The sequence below is a fragment of the Phyllostomus hastatus genome, unplaced genomic scaffold (genome assembly GCF_019186645.2).
Source record: "Phyllostomus hastatus isolate PE091 unplaced genomic scaffold, TTU_PhHast_1.1 phas_scaffold_182, whole genome shotgun sequence".
NCBI classification, from domain to species: domain Eukaryota; kingdom Metazoa; phylum Chordata; class Mammalia; order Chiroptera; family Phyllostomidae; genus Phyllostomus; species Phyllostomus hastatus.
This window is the reverse complement of record NW_025334013.1, coordinates 29,654,350-29,669,026: the sequence shown is the minus strand read 5'-3', so window position 1 is coordinate 29,669,026 and position 14,677 is coordinate 29,654,350. Positions and strand designations below refer to the sequence as shown.

The 14,677-nt window shown below is 60.9% G+C and overlaps 2 protein-coding genes across 8 annotated transcripts; both read right to left on the bottom strand.

Annotated features, from left to right (window-relative positions):
- Nucleotides 1–134: 134 nt before the first annotated feature.
- Nucleotides 135–3,646, bottom strand: CCDC24 (coiled-coil domain containing 24). Of its 6 annotated transcripts, none has more exons than XM_045858940.1 (8): nucleotides 3,269–3,646; nucleotides 2,865–3,052; nucleotides 2,606–2,722; nucleotides 1,930–2,007; nucleotides 1,311–1,365; nucleotides 802–871; nucleotides 616–694; nucleotides 180–537 (listed from the first exon to the last, which is right to left on the bottom strand). In XM_045858940.1, exons 1-8 carry the CDS (start codon nucleotides 3,392–3,394, stop codon nucleotides 309–311), a joined length of 942 nt encoding a protein of 313 aa, XP_045714896.1. In that variant the 5' UTR covers nucleotides 3,395–3,646; the 3' UTR covers nucleotides 180–308. The 6 variants fall into 6 exon arrangements, with proteins under 6 accessions (XP_045714894.1, XP_045714895.1, XP_045714896.1 ...); XM_045858941.1 differs by having other exon boundaries at nucleotides 1,930–2,004; XM_045858942.1 differs by having other exon boundaries at nucleotides 2,865–3,040.
- Nucleotides 3,647–4,125: 479 nt separating this feature from the next.
- On the bottom strand, nucleotides 4,126–13,810 carry B4GALT2 (beta-1,4-galactosyltransferase 2). Of its 2 annotated transcripts, none has more exons than XM_045859095.1 (7): nucleotides 13,546–13,810; nucleotides 11,614–11,969; nucleotides 11,165–11,400; nucleotides 8,095–8,285; nucleotides 7,793–7,918; nucleotides 7,576–7,680; nucleotides 4,126–4,978 (listed from the first exon to the last, which is right to left on the bottom strand). In XM_045859095.1, exons 2-7 carry the CDS (start codon nucleotides 11,915–11,917, stop codon nucleotides 4,828–4,830), a joined length of 1,113 nt encoding a protein of 370 aa, XP_045715051.1. In that variant the 5' UTR covers nucleotides 11,918–11,969; nucleotides 13,546–13,810; the 3' UTR covers nucleotides 4,126–4,827. The 2 variants fall into 2 exon arrangements, with proteins under 2 accessions (XP_045715051.1, XP_045715052.1); XM_045859096.1 differs by having other exon boundaries at nucleotides 7,793–7,915.
- Between the last annotated feature and the right edge of the window lie 867 nt (nucleotides 13,811–14,677).

The following is a 14,677-nucleotide window of genomic DNA, read 5'->3' as shown; positions in this document are numbered from 1 at the left end:
AGCTGCCACTGTGCTTTGTCTGGGTGCCCCGGAGAGACAGGAGTGGGGGCTGGGACGAGACCCCCGCACAGTCTGCTCTCACCAGGCCTGCTCGGAGGTCTCAGAGAAGAAAGGCCAAAGGCTGTGATGGTCAGGACCTAATGCCAGGACCTTGGCAGGGGGGTGGGGCAAGGGTCAGACAGACGGACAGCCTTGGGGTCCTATCCAAGACCAGATCTGAAGCAGGTTGGGCCATGGCAACTGAGAAGTGGCGGTAGCAGATGGGGCGAGTTCCAGCAGAAGCCAAAGCCGCCTTTGTGCCCAGCCCGTCAGGTTGGGGCCTGGGGCACCGCACTGGACATTGGGGTGGAAGCTGGCCTTCTGGGGCTGCACTGAAGCTTCCGTCCCCAGCGGTGGGTGGCAGCCAGGCCTTGAGGCCTGTGTTCCAGAGGAGGAGCAGGTAGATATCGCTGGAGAGGCTTGGCCCAAACTCCAGCAGCTCCGCAGAGGTAAGGCGAGGATCTGAGGCCCTGGCTGGAGGACCCCAAGGGCTGCTGCCTAAACGAGGAGTAGCCATTAAGGGCCATAGGCTGACCCTTAGCCCACCCTGTCCAGCAGCCCATCGCTCTGGTCTACCTGTGGCTCGGGGCGACGCAAGGAGGCCTCAGGGGTGTCTGCAGCTCCTGTTGCATGGCCGCCTTCTGTTCCTTTAGTTCTGGAGGACAGGCCCATCTCAGACACCGCGGCCTGCTCTCCTAGGATATGGCTGGGAGTGGGGCAGAGAGGAGGCTGGCTTCTCAGGGGTCTGCTCAGGCTCCTCACCTGCCAGGGTGGGCTCTAGGGTTGCTTCAGAGGGCTGGGATGCCCCTGTGTACTCCTCTTCCAGGCAGCGCTGTAGGGAGAGCCGGCTCAGTGCTCTAGCCCCATAGCAGGGGTGGGATAGGGCAGGGTAGAACGCAGAAGCCAAGACCACCTTGGCAGGGTCCAGGCACCACCTGAGGACAGCCCCAGGGAACACTAGCCCCCCTGAAAAGCCCAGCTTAGCAAGGTGGTGGCTGGCCTAGACCCAGACTTAGGGAAGGGAAGAAGGCAAAAGACTGGGGAGCAAACCCAGCAGGTTACTCCAGGGCTCCACCAGAATCTTGGACTTCTGTATTCACACACACAAAAAGCGCACCCATGAGAAATGGTCACGGGGCTCACAGAGCTTTCATACACACGTACGCACACAGACACACACACGTGGACTCACACTAACCAGGTGAGGGGTGGCTGGACCTACACTCGGTAGAAAAGCTGGGGGCTCAGGGGGACCCGGCGCTGCAGCTCACCTGCAGAATAGGGATCTCCCTCTCCAAGGTGTGACACTCCTCCTCCAGGAGGCCCCTGGGACACGTGGGAGTGCAGCAGCCGGAAGCAGTGCCGAAGGGCCGGGTCTCAGATGGCCCCGACCTCCAGCTTCACCACGAGGCCCTCCAGGCCCTCTCTTCTCAGCCCACCTTGCCCTCCGCTGCCCAGCACAGCCTTCCAGCCCCTGCCAAGCCCCCTCCTGGGCAGAGTGTGTCCTCTCCTTGCATGCCTCCCAGTACCCAACTCGACAGGCACCATTATTTCTTCTGCGCCACCACACTGGGCCTGCAACCCCTCTGGCCCCCATTCTCCCCCACATCATGGCCCTTCCCTTGCTTAAAACTCTTCTGTGGTCTCCCCCGACCCCAACTCAAGATAAAAATCTTCGAGGCATGGCCCAGGCTGGCATTCCTGCTTGCCTACTTCCTGGCAGCAACCTCAGCAGCCCTGCAACAACCTGCCCTTTCCACCTTTCAGCCTGTTCTCACAGCTCCCCTCCCCCACCCAGGTATGCTGCCTCCCTTTCCTCTCTCTCCAGCCCAGCTCTTCACCTCCCCAGCTCCCTGTCTCCACCCCCACTACCCACTCGGGGGGCCTCACCGCAGGTGTCCGGCAACCTGATCGATGTTGGACATGTTCAGTTGGTCCTTGATGACAATGAAGTCCCTGTGACAGCTGCTAGGAGATGAAGTCAACATCACTCTCTCCATGTTGCCTCACCTGAGGCCTTCAGGACACAAATGCCACTTCTTCTAGATGATTTGTGTCTTTTCTTACAAAAGCAATATTGCATGGTGTGAAGAGGAGGAGCTCTGGAGTCTAGGTTTGCAGATGGGCTCTGCCACCCCTGGGCAAATTGATGATTCTTTCTGAGCTTTAGTTTCCTCATCTGCAACGTGGGAACATCACCCACCTCACCGGCTTGTGTGAGAATTAAAAATAAGTTGCTGCCATTCACTTCTTATGAACACGCCCCTGCTCGTTTATCTCATTCACTCCCCAGCCCTCTCTAGCCCAGCCCGCCTCCTGTTCTGTAACCCTGAGGACCACGTGACTACTGGACAGTCACTTTCTCCGGGATGCTCTGCCTGCCCCAAGGCTTGACCGGTGTCTCCAGGGCTTCTGCAGCCCTCCTGTGCTCATGCCCACCACAAGTGGCTGTAGAAGTGTCTGGCCCCAGACCGGGACTCCTGCATGGAGTCAGATGGGACCCACCAATTAACTGGGGCCTCCTGCCAAGCAAGGACAGCGCCCTCCTCTCCTATGACCACTTTACCTGGATTCACCAGCTCTCATCTGGAATATCTCCTGTGCTGGAAAATCACACCTGGACTCCTCCAAGGCAAAGCGCAGAACCCTGGGGCTATACTGGACCCAGGCCTGGTTCTGGTCCCTGCAGAAGGTGCACACAAAGGAAACTCAGGGTCTCCTTCCGGGAAGCCATAGGACAGGCAACCCTGGCCCCTTGTCAGGTGCAGGACTAGCCCATCTGAGGGTTGGGGACCCGGGCCCAACCCCAGATCTGAGGCTCCCACCTGCCCTCATAGATGGCTTTCTGGCGAAGACCTTGGAGCAGCTGCCGTAGTTCCTGGCGCACGAGGTCTCTTAGCAAGGGCGATGGTGCCAGAAGGGAGGAGGCATCAGAGGTGCGGCGAGAGCCAGGGGCTTGGGAGGATCGAGCCTCTTCCAGCAGGGACCGTAACATCATCACCTGCAAGGAGAACTAAGACACCTTGCTACTGCTGAGGGAAGTGGCGGAGGTGAGAACGGCTGAGAGGAATGGGGGGAAAGGGAGAGCCAAACGAGAGAGGACTGGCGGACTGTGAGATCCAGCAGGATCTCGAATAACCCGGCAGAGCCAGGAACCCGGAGGAACTGGGGAAATCACCCGAGAGGTGGCACGGACCTGCGGTGTGACCCACCTTCCCACTCTCCCCACCTCTGCCCGCAGCTCCAGGCTCAGGTCCACCGTCGTCTCCCCCAGAATCCTCTTCACTTCGGGTAGCTCCGGGAGCGGAACGTGCTCCTCTACCAGATCCCAAATCGATGGGGAGTCCCCAGGCATGGCCCGACAGGGGCAAGTTTGGACCTGCCGGACACTCGGGCTGGGCGTCTGAGCCTGGCCACTCCCACCACCCCTCCCGAGCTCACAGGCCACGCCCCTAAGCTGTCGCGCTTGCCGACCTCTTCCAAAAACCACCGTTGTTGTGCCGCCAGGATCCACAATCAAATTACCCGATATGCCCCTGCCGGTTTCTGGCTGACTCTCGGGGGCGCCGCGTTGCCTGACCACGGCCCGCAGGAGTCGGGCAGTGGTGACCAGGGCCTTAGCCCCGCCTCTTCCGTGAGGCGGTCACCGGGGAAACTGTGCCGCTATTCCAGGCCCCGCCCCCTCCACTCCAAGTCTAGAAGGCGTCACACAGCTCGCTGCCAATCCGATCCACAGCTGATAGGTGTTTTTGGAGTCTGAACCATCCACAAGGTCCTGACCCCAGATACTTTGTGCTCATCCCTGGCCACTTTCAGTTTCGGGACAGGCGGGAGAATTGAGAAATTTGGGCCTACTGGATTTATTACTTCGTTGCCTCTTCTGGTTCAGAGGCAGGGCAGAGCAAACCTTTCTCCTTAGAGCGGGCGTGAGTCTAGTGAGCACTGCTTGGAGGGGCCTGGATGGGGTGGGAGCGGACAACCAGGGATAGACCGACGGGTTGGGCCATGCACCCTCCCACAACACACCCAGGGTCTGCATCCGCAGACCCAGACTCCCATCCCCAAACAGACAAAGGGGCTGCTCCATTCACGTTTTTTACTAAAGCACCCACACAAGTTTCTGTGCAATATACAAACACAAGCTGGCCCTGGGGCTACTGCCTTCTCTCTGAGACAGGGAGGTGGGAAGCAGACTGACTGACCCAAGCCCCACCTGCCATCCATGCAAAGCCCAACCCCAAGATCCCAGGCAGTAACACAGCACTCCCTCTGGTCCCCTCCTGGGGCTGCTCCTCAGCAGGGGGCCACCAGAGTTTGCCCCCTACAATGTTGAATGAAAAAGGTTTCCCCTCCCCTGGGAGCAAGGGGGTTCCCCAGGTCTGAGAAGTCCTCCTGGAAGTGGCACTGCCCCCTAGTCATACCTCCCATTCTTCCAGGCCCAAGAGGACTCAAGGGAGGGGAAACTGAGGCACAGAGAGGTGGAGTGACCTAGCCCAGGCCACTCGGTGAGGCAGTGCAGGGGCCGGCCCGACCCTGACAGTGGGTGGGGAGGGGGGGCAAGGAGGGCTGACCCCAGGGGGCCACACTTGAGGGGCCTGGTCAGGGGGGAAGGCCCCCAGAGTGGGTTCTGAAACTTCCAGGTGCAGCTGGGGGGCCTACTGAAGACCCTCAGAAAACAGAGCCCAGAGTCTCAGTCCTGGGGCATCCCCCTCGGGACAGCCACTGGCCAGGCTGTAGGTCAGTCCTCTGGCCAGCAATCCTTGGCACAGGAGACGTTGTCCTTTAGTGTCAGCCCCGAGGGGGCCATGATGGGGGCCGTCCAATGTCCACTGTGATGTTGGTGAAGAGCGGCTGCCGAGACACCTCGAGGACGTGGTACCGCACTGACCCGATGCCATCCCGCTTCATGGTCAGCTTCGTATTTTGAATCTTGGTAAACCTAGAGAGGATGGGAGGGAGTCCAGATCAGGGGGGGCCGCTGAGCCCAATGTCTCTGGGGCCAAGGCTCAAGCCATCCCAGCCCCTGCTGGGGGTGACTTGGTTCTCCTTGCCACCCCTCCACCTGCCCGGAGCCCTTTTGCTCTTGTATCTGCCCTCAAAACAGAGATCTCACCCACTTGAGTCCAGAATTGTGACATCCTCACCAATCTTCATCTCAGACCTTCCTTCTAAGCTTTGGACCCAGGCGTGGGGCATCCCGGAGGCACCTCAAAGGCGTTGTGCCATGCGTCGGCTGCACCACCTTCACTCCCCAAACCCACTGTGTCTGCTCATCCTCCCATCACTCCTACACTGCTGATTGATTGGGCAGTCCCCAGGTGCCAGGCTCTACTCTAAGCAGCAGGGACACAGCCATGACCAGGACACAAGGTCCTTCCTCTCATGGCAAGTCTATGCCACTAGGGAGGACAGGTAACTCACAAGGAATACATCAGAATGCTAAGGGACATAGAAGAGGGAAACCAAGAAGACACAGGGAAGGGGTGAGTATGTGACAAGCTGCGAGCAGGAGGGAGAGCATTCCAGGCAGAGGTAATAACACCTGCTGACCCTAAACTGGGAATGAGCAGGTGCACAGCTCAGTGGCTAGAGGCTAACAGGCCAAGGGGAGAAACAGGTAAGATTAGCTTGGAGGTTACAGCATGTATGGGCAGGGCTCTGTAAGTCAGAGGGAGCAGTTTTTTCAATTCTGTGAGCAAGAAGATACCGAGGGATTTTTAGCCCAGTTTAGGGGAAGGGAGGGACATGAGGCATGAACTACAGAAGGGCGAGGGGGAAGCAGGGAAACCACTGAGAAGTCACTTCAGTAGTCCAAGCACAGGAAGGGGTAGTAAAGGGAAAAGTGGATGGGCTCAGATGTTTGGGGGCTGGCACTGACATGACTTGCTGATGGTGGGGACATGTAGGGTGAGGGGAAGAGGAAACCAGGAGAACTCCTAGATCTGAGGCAAAAGCAGCCAGGTAGATGAAACCACCACCTACAGAGTACCTTTAATCAGAATGTCTTGCTGTCTTGCTGTTTCCCCACCCAGAGCAGACATCCCTAATTGATGGCGGCTATTCCTGAAACAGGACCGAGGGGTACTAGCAAGTGCTTCTAGCTGAGCTCCACCCCATGAGCACACCAACCGTTTGACCCTCCCGGTCCTTCAGAGCTCGGCTCAGATCCCTCTCTGCAGCCATCCATCCCAACTGAGCACACTCTGTCAGATGCCCTGAGGCTTCTTCTCCCATTCTTTTGCCCCTTCCCTGCTCACCACAATTTTTTATCTGAACTGCTTTTTCATCAGCTCCCTGGGCACTTGGTGCTTCATGCCCTTGCCAAACATCAACCTCCCTCCCCAACCCTCACCCCCGTCAGTGTGGCTCTCTCCCACTCTCACACCCTGGGTTCAGGGCAGAACCACCCTGCTGCCCCAGCTAGGACACAGCAGCCTCACACCCACCGTAGCCCTGGGGCCCCATTGACTCCTTCAAGCCGGTTGCTCCCCTCCGGCTCCACCCAGCAGCTCTGCCAGCCCTTCTTCGCCTTCTTCAAGCTCCAAGGGGATCCTTCCAAGACCAATTCTGATCTTGCCCTGTCCCTGCTTAAAGCCCTTCCATGACTCCCCAACGCCCTGGGACAAACTCCCAAGCCCGGATGTGAGGCCCTGAATACCCAGCACCGACCCTCTCCACTGTCAGTCTCAGCCCTCAGAAGTTTCAATACCCACAAATTTCAGACTCTCAGTGTAACCCATGCACATTCACTTTCCCAACTCCTACATATATTATTTCCTTTTATCCAACCGGCCACCTCCATTAGCCTGATGAACACAGCACCATGCCCAAGGTAGGTGTGTGACAAATATTTGTTGAATAAACAACCCTTGTCAAACTCCAGCTGACTCCACCGTCCCTCAGCCAGGATGGCACCTTGTGCGGATCCCCCATGCTGCAACCACCCAACTCCCTCCTGAGGACAGCCTTCATGTGGGACATCCGGCTCTGGGTCCTCCTCGCCCACAGGGCATGCACCCTACAGTCCCTGAAGTGCCAGGACTGCCCTTCTCCCTGTTGCACACGCCCTCGGGCACTTCTGCCAGCCCCAGACCCCAGACGCTGCAACATGCTCGGAGACGGGGCCGCCTACTCCGGTCCCAGAGGGGTCAGTGCTGTCCGACCCATCCCCGCCCACACACCCAGGGCTCAGGCCACCTTTGCTGGGCCAGGGTCCAAGAGCTGAGCCCAGTGCCTGCTGTCTCTCATCCTATCTGCTCTGGCACAAGTGAGACCTGCGAGGACACCGATGGGAATGCAACCTACTCGGTGACGATGTGAGCCCTGCCTTTACAGTTTAGCACCTCCAGGAACCAGGCCGGGTGAGCGCTGTCTCACCCGGTGGGGCTCAGCTCGAGGGTGGGGACCAGGGATCACAGGTGCTGACTCATCTCTACAAGTCAAGAAGCAGGGGCCTTGGGGTCACGACCACCCCTGGGGACCCACGGCACTGGGGGTCCCCCAAGGGAGTGAGGGGTTCGGGGCCCTTGCGGTCACCTCTGAGGGTTGGGCTCGTTATGCTTGTCCCGGTCGTGCTTGATCATGCGGTAGCGGCCTATGCGGACGTCTGGGCGCGAGATCTTCATCCCAGTCAGGGAGATCCTGGGCACGGGACAGACGGTCTGGGGCAGGCACCAGGAAGGGCTGGGCGCCCCGCCCCATCTGCACGTCCCCTCTCACGTACCCGCTCTACTCCCCACCTGTCCCCACTCACCGGTTGAAGATGTCGTCATCCTCACCTCCCCAGCCCCAGTACTCGTTGGGGAAGCCATTGATTCTCAGGAACTGGGCTTTGCTCAGGCCCGACACGCCTCCAAAGTAGCCAGCATAGGGCAGTCTACTGGGCGGGAGAGCAGGCATCAGTGAGGGGCTGGAGGGGGCCCCGGACGGAGGACGGACATGGGGTGGGGGAGAGTGTGCCCTGGGCCAGCAGCAGGGGACACTGGGGCTGGGAGTCAGGGTCTGGGCAGGTGGGGAAGGTGGGGGCAGGGCTCCGGCTGAAAAGGGAACTCTCACCGGAAGCCGAACTTGTCCATGGCAATGGCGAAGTGGCGGGGCTGGTCGCCGCAGCGGTACAGGTTGCGGTCGTCCATGGGGACCAGGTCCACGTCACTGAAAATGAAGCAGTCGTAGGTGGCGTCCTCCTTCAGCGCCTCTAGGAAGCCCACGTTGAGCAGCTTGGCCCGATTGAAGGTGTCCTCACCGTGCTGGGGTGGGTGGAGGGCACAGGTCAGCTGTGGGCCTGTGGCTGGCACGTACCTGCCACTTCACCACTGCCCAGAGCACCTCCCACCGGCCAGCTCTGCCCATCCCCCGGCCCCTGCGTGGCTCCTGCCAGCCCCTAGGATCAAGTCCAGCTCCTCACGCTGGACCAGGCCTTCCAAGGCCTTTCACGACCTGGCTCTAGCCTCCTCTCCGCCCGCGGCCCTCCACACCAAGGCCCGGCTACGCTGCACTCCTCAGCAGCCCCAGCACGTGCCAGGCTTTTTTGCCTTGGCCTTGCTGTCCACAGTTGACCCTGCTCGGGATGCTCCCCTTTGCTTGTCAAACCCATGTCCGGAAGGCCTCCTCGACCAAACCTCCTGCCACAGCACCATTATCCGCCCCTCCCATGCGTTTCGTGTGCACAGTGCCCACGAGACTGGGATTTAGAGCTCCCACTTCAATCGTTCATTCACTTGAGCTCGCCCTGCGGCCCCATTCTTTGTGCCAGGGGTCTCCTCTGTGCCACTGCGGATCCTGGAGACGAGCAGCCCCGAGCCCACCACCTCCCTGCTGAGCGAGGTCCCAAAGTCAGATGAACAATGAGGGCCCCAAATGGCCGGTGTCTGCGATGCAGACACCATGGGGACTGAGCTACGGAGCCCCAGCCACCTGTCCCCTCTGGCTCACGTGGACCTACATCCAACTCCCAGGGGAGCCTCTGAGACCAGGACAAGGGGTTAGGACCAAGCCAGGCTCACTTGTCTCCAACAAAATGACGGGCGCAGGTTCTACAGACAGCAATGGTCCAGCGAGCCTGGGGCCCCAACCTGTGATCCCGGGCTGAGGCCAGAGAGGCTGCTGTGGAGGGCGTCTCTGAGTGGGCCCTTCTGGAAGGAGAGAAGGAACAACGACCCTTCCCCTCCACCAGCCAGCCTGGGCCTGACGGGGCGGGAGCTGCTCCCCAGAGCCCTGAGCTGCCCGGCCCTCCCCGCTCTCTCTCCTCCTTCCCCTGCATCTTCTCTCCCACCAGCCCTTGGAGCGATCGTGCATGAATTCCCGGCTCATCAGAACCTCTGACCAGCCAGGAGCCCAGGGTTCTCCCCCATGGCCCACAAGCAGCTCGGTTCTCTCCCGTCTGGACTTCCCTCCAGCCACCACCCTACCTTTCGCCGTCCCTTGTAAGCGAGCTTTGTTTTTTTTAAGGAGTTGTCTCCAACTGCCTACTTCCATTTTTCAAAACTGATTCCTTCTTCAACCCACTGCAATCTGCTTCCGCCTCCACCATGCCCCTGAAATGGCTCTCGCTGGGCCCACCTTGTTGCTAAATCCACTGGACGCTTCTTGGTCCACGTCCTTCCTCACTCCCCCGGCAGGGCTCACGCGCTCGCCTGCCTCTTCCCGACACTGATTCCTGGGCTTCCAGGGCGCCGCACTCTCCTGGGTCTCCTCAAACCTCTCCCGCCAACCCTGGCAGCCTCTGTGGCAAGCTCTCTCCTTCTCCGCCCATCCCTCTCCCCTCAGGGCCCATGCTCCCCGGGCAGGTTGGCAGGTGTTGGTTTAGGGACTGTCTGCACACCTGTGGCTGCCAGACCCCTCTCTCCAGCTCAGACCTCACTCCTTGGTTGACTCGTTGGTCCAGCTGCCGGCTAATCACGCCTCTCACACTTCCCCCGGGCACTCAGACTCGTCATGTGCAGAAAGGGACTCAGAGTTGAGCTCTCCCCCAGACCCAGTCCAGCTCCTGTTTCCACCTTGCTCACAGGCGCAGCCCTCGCACTGCCCTGGCATCTCCCTTTCCTGACTCCCCAGCGCCTGTGCCAAATCCTTCCTGCAGCCCACAGCCACTGCCCAACGCACACGCACGCTCACCATTTCTTCCTCAGCATCCCAGACTCGCCCCACTGGTCACCCTGCCTCTGGCCTCCTCCTCCCAGTGCATTCTCCACGGGCAATTGGAACAATCTTTCTATAAGCAAACAGGCACTTTATCGCCCCCTTAGAACCTTACAGTGTGCCCCCCCCCCACCTTCGAGCTGGATTTCAAGTGCCTAGCATGCCTCCTAAGACCCTTCTGGACTGGCCCCGTTGGCTCCCCCAGCTTCCTCTTTGTCACCCACCATTCACGTTGGACCCCACACCTCAGCCAGCAATCCCTGAACCCGCGAGACTAGCTCTCTCACTGGGGCTTGTGGCCTGCAGTCCCCCTGCCAGCTGACGCCCATCCGTCCCTCAGCACCTGTCTCAACCATCACCTCCAAGCCCAGGGCTGCACCAAGGCCCCTCGGTGCTCCCACAGGCCCCGGTTCCAACTGCAGTCACACGCCACTGTCCTGGAGTCTACAGGGACCCACACCCAAGTCTGGGAGCTCTCTGTGTGGACGAGGGCCCGAGTTGGATCCTCTCCGGGGCCCAGCAGCCAGCCCTGGCCACATCCATGGCAGGACTCGGACAGTGAGCCGAGTTCCTGGCCTTCAGCTGTGGCCAGTGCTGGGCCCAAAGGCAGGTTTCATCCCTCGCTCAGGGGCCACCTCCTCCTCCCCTCGGGCCTCACCATCGCCTCAGCGCCAGCAGACCCCAGGTCTCTACCACCACAGGGTGGCACCCGCCAAACAAAGACTAGGGCCACACACACACCCGCCAGATGCATGCCAACATAAACACGCGAGTACTCTCCTCTGCACGCTCACAAACCTTCCTGTGCGCACACTGACATGCGTGCACCCCCACAGGTAACTCACACACCCACACGAACGCGGGCAGACAAGCACCCGTGAACACCCCACACCCACATGCGCACCAACAGGCCACGGACTCCACGCCCACGGGCGCTCGTGGGTTCCCTGGTGGCCAGTGCCCAGCCTGGGGGTCAGAGACAGCACACCTGGTTGATGACGTAGATGCCATAGCGCAGCCGCTGTCGCCTCAGGATGGGGTGCAGGTAGTGGAGCCAGTAGCGCAGGTGGTGTTCCCGATGCCGGAAGGGGATGATGACTGCCACCGTCTGGGCTGGGGCGCAGTCGGGCGGTGTGTAGCGGCCACCCAGGAGCACCCCCGGGTTCTCCCTCTGCACCCGCTCCAGGGGCATGGGCGAGGTGAACTCAATCAGCAGTCGGCCCACTGCAGGCAGGACGGTGGCAGGAGTCAGGCCTTCGTCGGAGTCCAGGGCCACCAGTCCTCTCCCTCGGGGGGTGGGCAAGAGAACCCGAGGAACAGCCCTCTTACAACACACCTGTACCCTTGGTACCCCCACTGGTCAAAACTCCGTTCCCCCAGTCAAAACGTTAGGTCCTCTGCCCACCCCTAGGGGCAGCCCCTACCCTGCAGGCTCACCAAGACCAGGTGGCGAGTCAGGACAGGGCGGCAGGATGGGAGCCGTGGGGCCGGGCCGGACACTGGGGGCCTCGGGGAGCCCGGAGCTGGGGGCCGTGGTGTTGGGCCGGGAGCAGTTGGCGCTGCTGCTGGCAGCTGGGTGAAGGACTCGGGCGGGGCCTCGGGCACCGAAGCGGCTGAAGAAGGCCAGATGCTGGGCGTAGACGTCAAAGTAGAGGATGACAGCCACCAGAAAGTGCAGCAGGCAGAGGAGGAGCACGGCCTTGCAGACGCGCTCCAGCGTCCCCCCCAGCAGTCTGCTCATCCCGCAGGTGGCCTCTGGCCCACCCGGTGGGCCCGGGCATCCGGCTGCCGGCCTGAGTGAGGCAGGAAAGAAAGCAACACGGCAGGTCAGGGCCGGACGGGCAAGGCTACCCACCCACCTCCTGCCCACTGCGCACCCCCACAGCCCTGCCTCCTCACACTTACTTGCTTACACCTCTGATACTCACGGACTCACATGTTACCTGCGAATAGACATACACACACACAGTCTCTGGCAACTGACCACTCGCACGCCTTCACACACCTGAGTACTTACCTCACTGACACGCAGGCACAGCCTCACACACCCTCACAGTCAGGTACATGCCCTTACTGCATGACTTTATACACACACACACACACCATGTACTCCCAGGAACAGGGACACGTGACCTTTGACCACACTGGTGCCTACCTAAACATGGAAACACATGTACCTACAGACCCACATGTGTACCTGTACCCCAGAGAACAGACACCGCACAGAGCAGCAGCCTCACCCCAGGACTCGTGGTCCGGGGGAGGGGCACCATTTATTGAGCTCTGTACTCATAACCTCACTTAGTCCTCCTGGGAGCTCGCTGCGCAGTGTTTGGTCAAACAGGTCCCAGGGGCAAGCAGGCCAGGCCAGTGAGAGCCAGGCTGGGAGGTTGCCCTCAGCATCCAGGTGGCCCAAATACAAGCAAGGTGTTTATGGGGTCCCTTCCTTCTGGAGCAAGAGGTCAAACTAGAGGGTGGGGCACAGGACACCCCTCCCCAAACACCTCCAGGAACTCTCTGGGCCTGCCCAGCACTGCTGGTTCTGACTCCCAGAGCGGAGAGGCTTGAGCACCTGGAACAGAAGTGCAGCACTGAGCGTGGAAGGAAGCGTCCTGCTGGGCCACAGCTCCAGCTGTGGGTCCAACGGAGCAGAAGCACTTCCTCAGCCACTTCCAGCCCAGCTTCGGGGAGCAGAGAAAGTCTCACAGATGCACAGTATCGCGAAGCCATACAGACACCCTCTGGCCCAGCTATAGTCACCTGTCCTCGGAAACAGAGAACTACCTACAGACACACCCAGATGGCCATAAGAGTAACACACGAGTTACACACTCACAAACAAAGCCGCTGGTCCTGCACTTACACAACCATACCTACAATCTCCCAGGCATCTCACAATACCCGGCTGCACGTGCAAACATTCTCACCCCTCACCCCTCCTCGGGGTAGGGGTTATGGGTCAAGCTGACCGCCCGGGCAGTGAGGTGGGTTTGGGCAGGACTGGAGGGCTGAGCCGCCTGGACACGTGGCATCCCGAGATCGGGGACATAGCAGAGACCCGGAGGGTGTGGAGCCTGAGGGTGGGGGGCGTGGATTGGGGGAGTGGATGTGAGGTAGGGGCCGAGGCAGGAAGAAACATGAGGGAGCGCCTCCCCGTGCCTGGAGGCCCGGGCGAGCAGGAACAATAAAGGAGGCCGGCCGGGGGCGGGCAGAGGAGCCCGGGGGGAACCGAGGGATGGGGGTGGGGTGGGGTAATGCCAGGCCAGGGTCTGACCGCTATCGCCTCTCACAGGGTGCTGGGCGGGGATCGCAGGCGGGTTCTGGGATCTCGGGGCCCTGGGCTTGGGGCCACGCGCGCCCCCCTCTCACCCGGCGCTCAACAGGGGGCGCCGCTCCAGCTGGGGCTGGCTTCCCGGCTCCGGCGGCTGCAGACGGCTCCGTCCCCCATGGCCCGGCCCCGCCGCCTCCCGCCGCCCGGTCAGCGGTCCCCCCGGCCCCCGCGGCCCCCGGGCCGCCTCTCGCCGCCGCCGCGGGCCATGGTGCGGAGCCGCCCCGGGAGGCAGGGCGGGGCCGGGCGGCCGGGCAGACCCACGGACCCGCGGGCCGATGGACCACAGCGCTGCCACCTCCCTCCCGCTCTACGGTGCCTCGGAGAGGCAGGCCTGCCTGGCGCGCCCGCGCGCGCGCGCGCCTCCGCGGCCCCCGCCTCCTGCGCGCCCTCATCCGCTGCGCGCCTCCAACGCCCGCCCCTGCCCGCGGCCGAGCACAGCGGAGCGAGGGAACAGAGGTGGTACAGAACCGGGGAGGGGCCTAAGAAATCGGTCGGGCTCATCTAAAGGGTTGGATTCGAAATCCGAACCCGACAGCGCATGGATAGATCAAGCCCATCACGGAGCAGCGGAGTCTGGGTTGGACAGCAAACTCGGCCAAAGAGCCAGGTGATTAGGGCAGGGAGGTTAGGGATTTGGCAACCCATTGATGGGAGCATTATTAAAGATCTGCCAGGGGCCAGCGGAATGGGCGCTAGTCAGACAGGACACTCAAAGGTATGGACAAAACTTTGTGGCTGGGGCTTATAGGATAACAGGAGGTTGGATTAGATTGGACATGGACAGGAGCAGCAGTGGCTGGACAAGGCCCAAGGAACAAGGGATCAAATTAGTCACTGGCAGGGGATGATGCTGGAACGAGCAGAAGCAAATGAGCCTCAAGCCCCACTAGGGCAGAGGGGTGGATGCCCGAGGGTAGAGCTGGGTAAGTAGATATGGCCAGTTTGGGTTTTGCAGACAGAACTCCAAGGATATGGGACTAGCACACTCTCCCCCTCCCAACACACAAACACCTGGGGCCATACCTACACCCCCCCCCACACTCCCTCACACCCTTCAACACAGATGTTCAGAGGTACAGAGTCCTCAGCCCAGCACCCTCCCCACCCCACCCAGGAGCCAGCTCCATCCGGAGCAGAGACAGTATGTATGAGTGGCAAGAGGCTGGCACC

Bases quoted from the DNA above. Each gene is read 5' to 3' on its own strand.
- CCDC24 (XM_045858938.1), bottom strand. From the start codon at position 3,394: ATGCCTGGGGACTCCCCATCGATTTGGGATCTGGTAGAGGAGCACGTT. The intron at 3,053-3,268 runs GTGGGGAGAGTG...AAGGTGTCTTAG, and splicing joins GCCTGGAGCTGCGGGCAGAG to TTCTCCTTGCAGGTGATGAT. The intron at 538-615 runs GTAGACCAGAGC...CTCCTCGTTTAG, and splicing joins TGCGTCGCCCCGAGCCACAG to GCAGCAGCCCTTGGGGTCCT.
- B4GALT2 (XM_045859095.1), bottom strand. From the start codon at position 11,917: ATGAGCAGACTGCTGGGGGGGACGCTGGAGCGCGTCTGCAAGGCCGTG. The intron at 8,286-11,164 runs GTGTGCTGTCTC...CACCCACCCCAG, and splicing joins GCATCTACGTCATCAACCAG to CACGGTGAGGACACCTTCAA. The intron at 7,919-8,094 runs GTGAGAGTTCCC...TCTCCCGCCCAG, and splicing joins ATGGACAAGTTCGGCTTCCG to TAGACTGCCCTATGCTGGCT.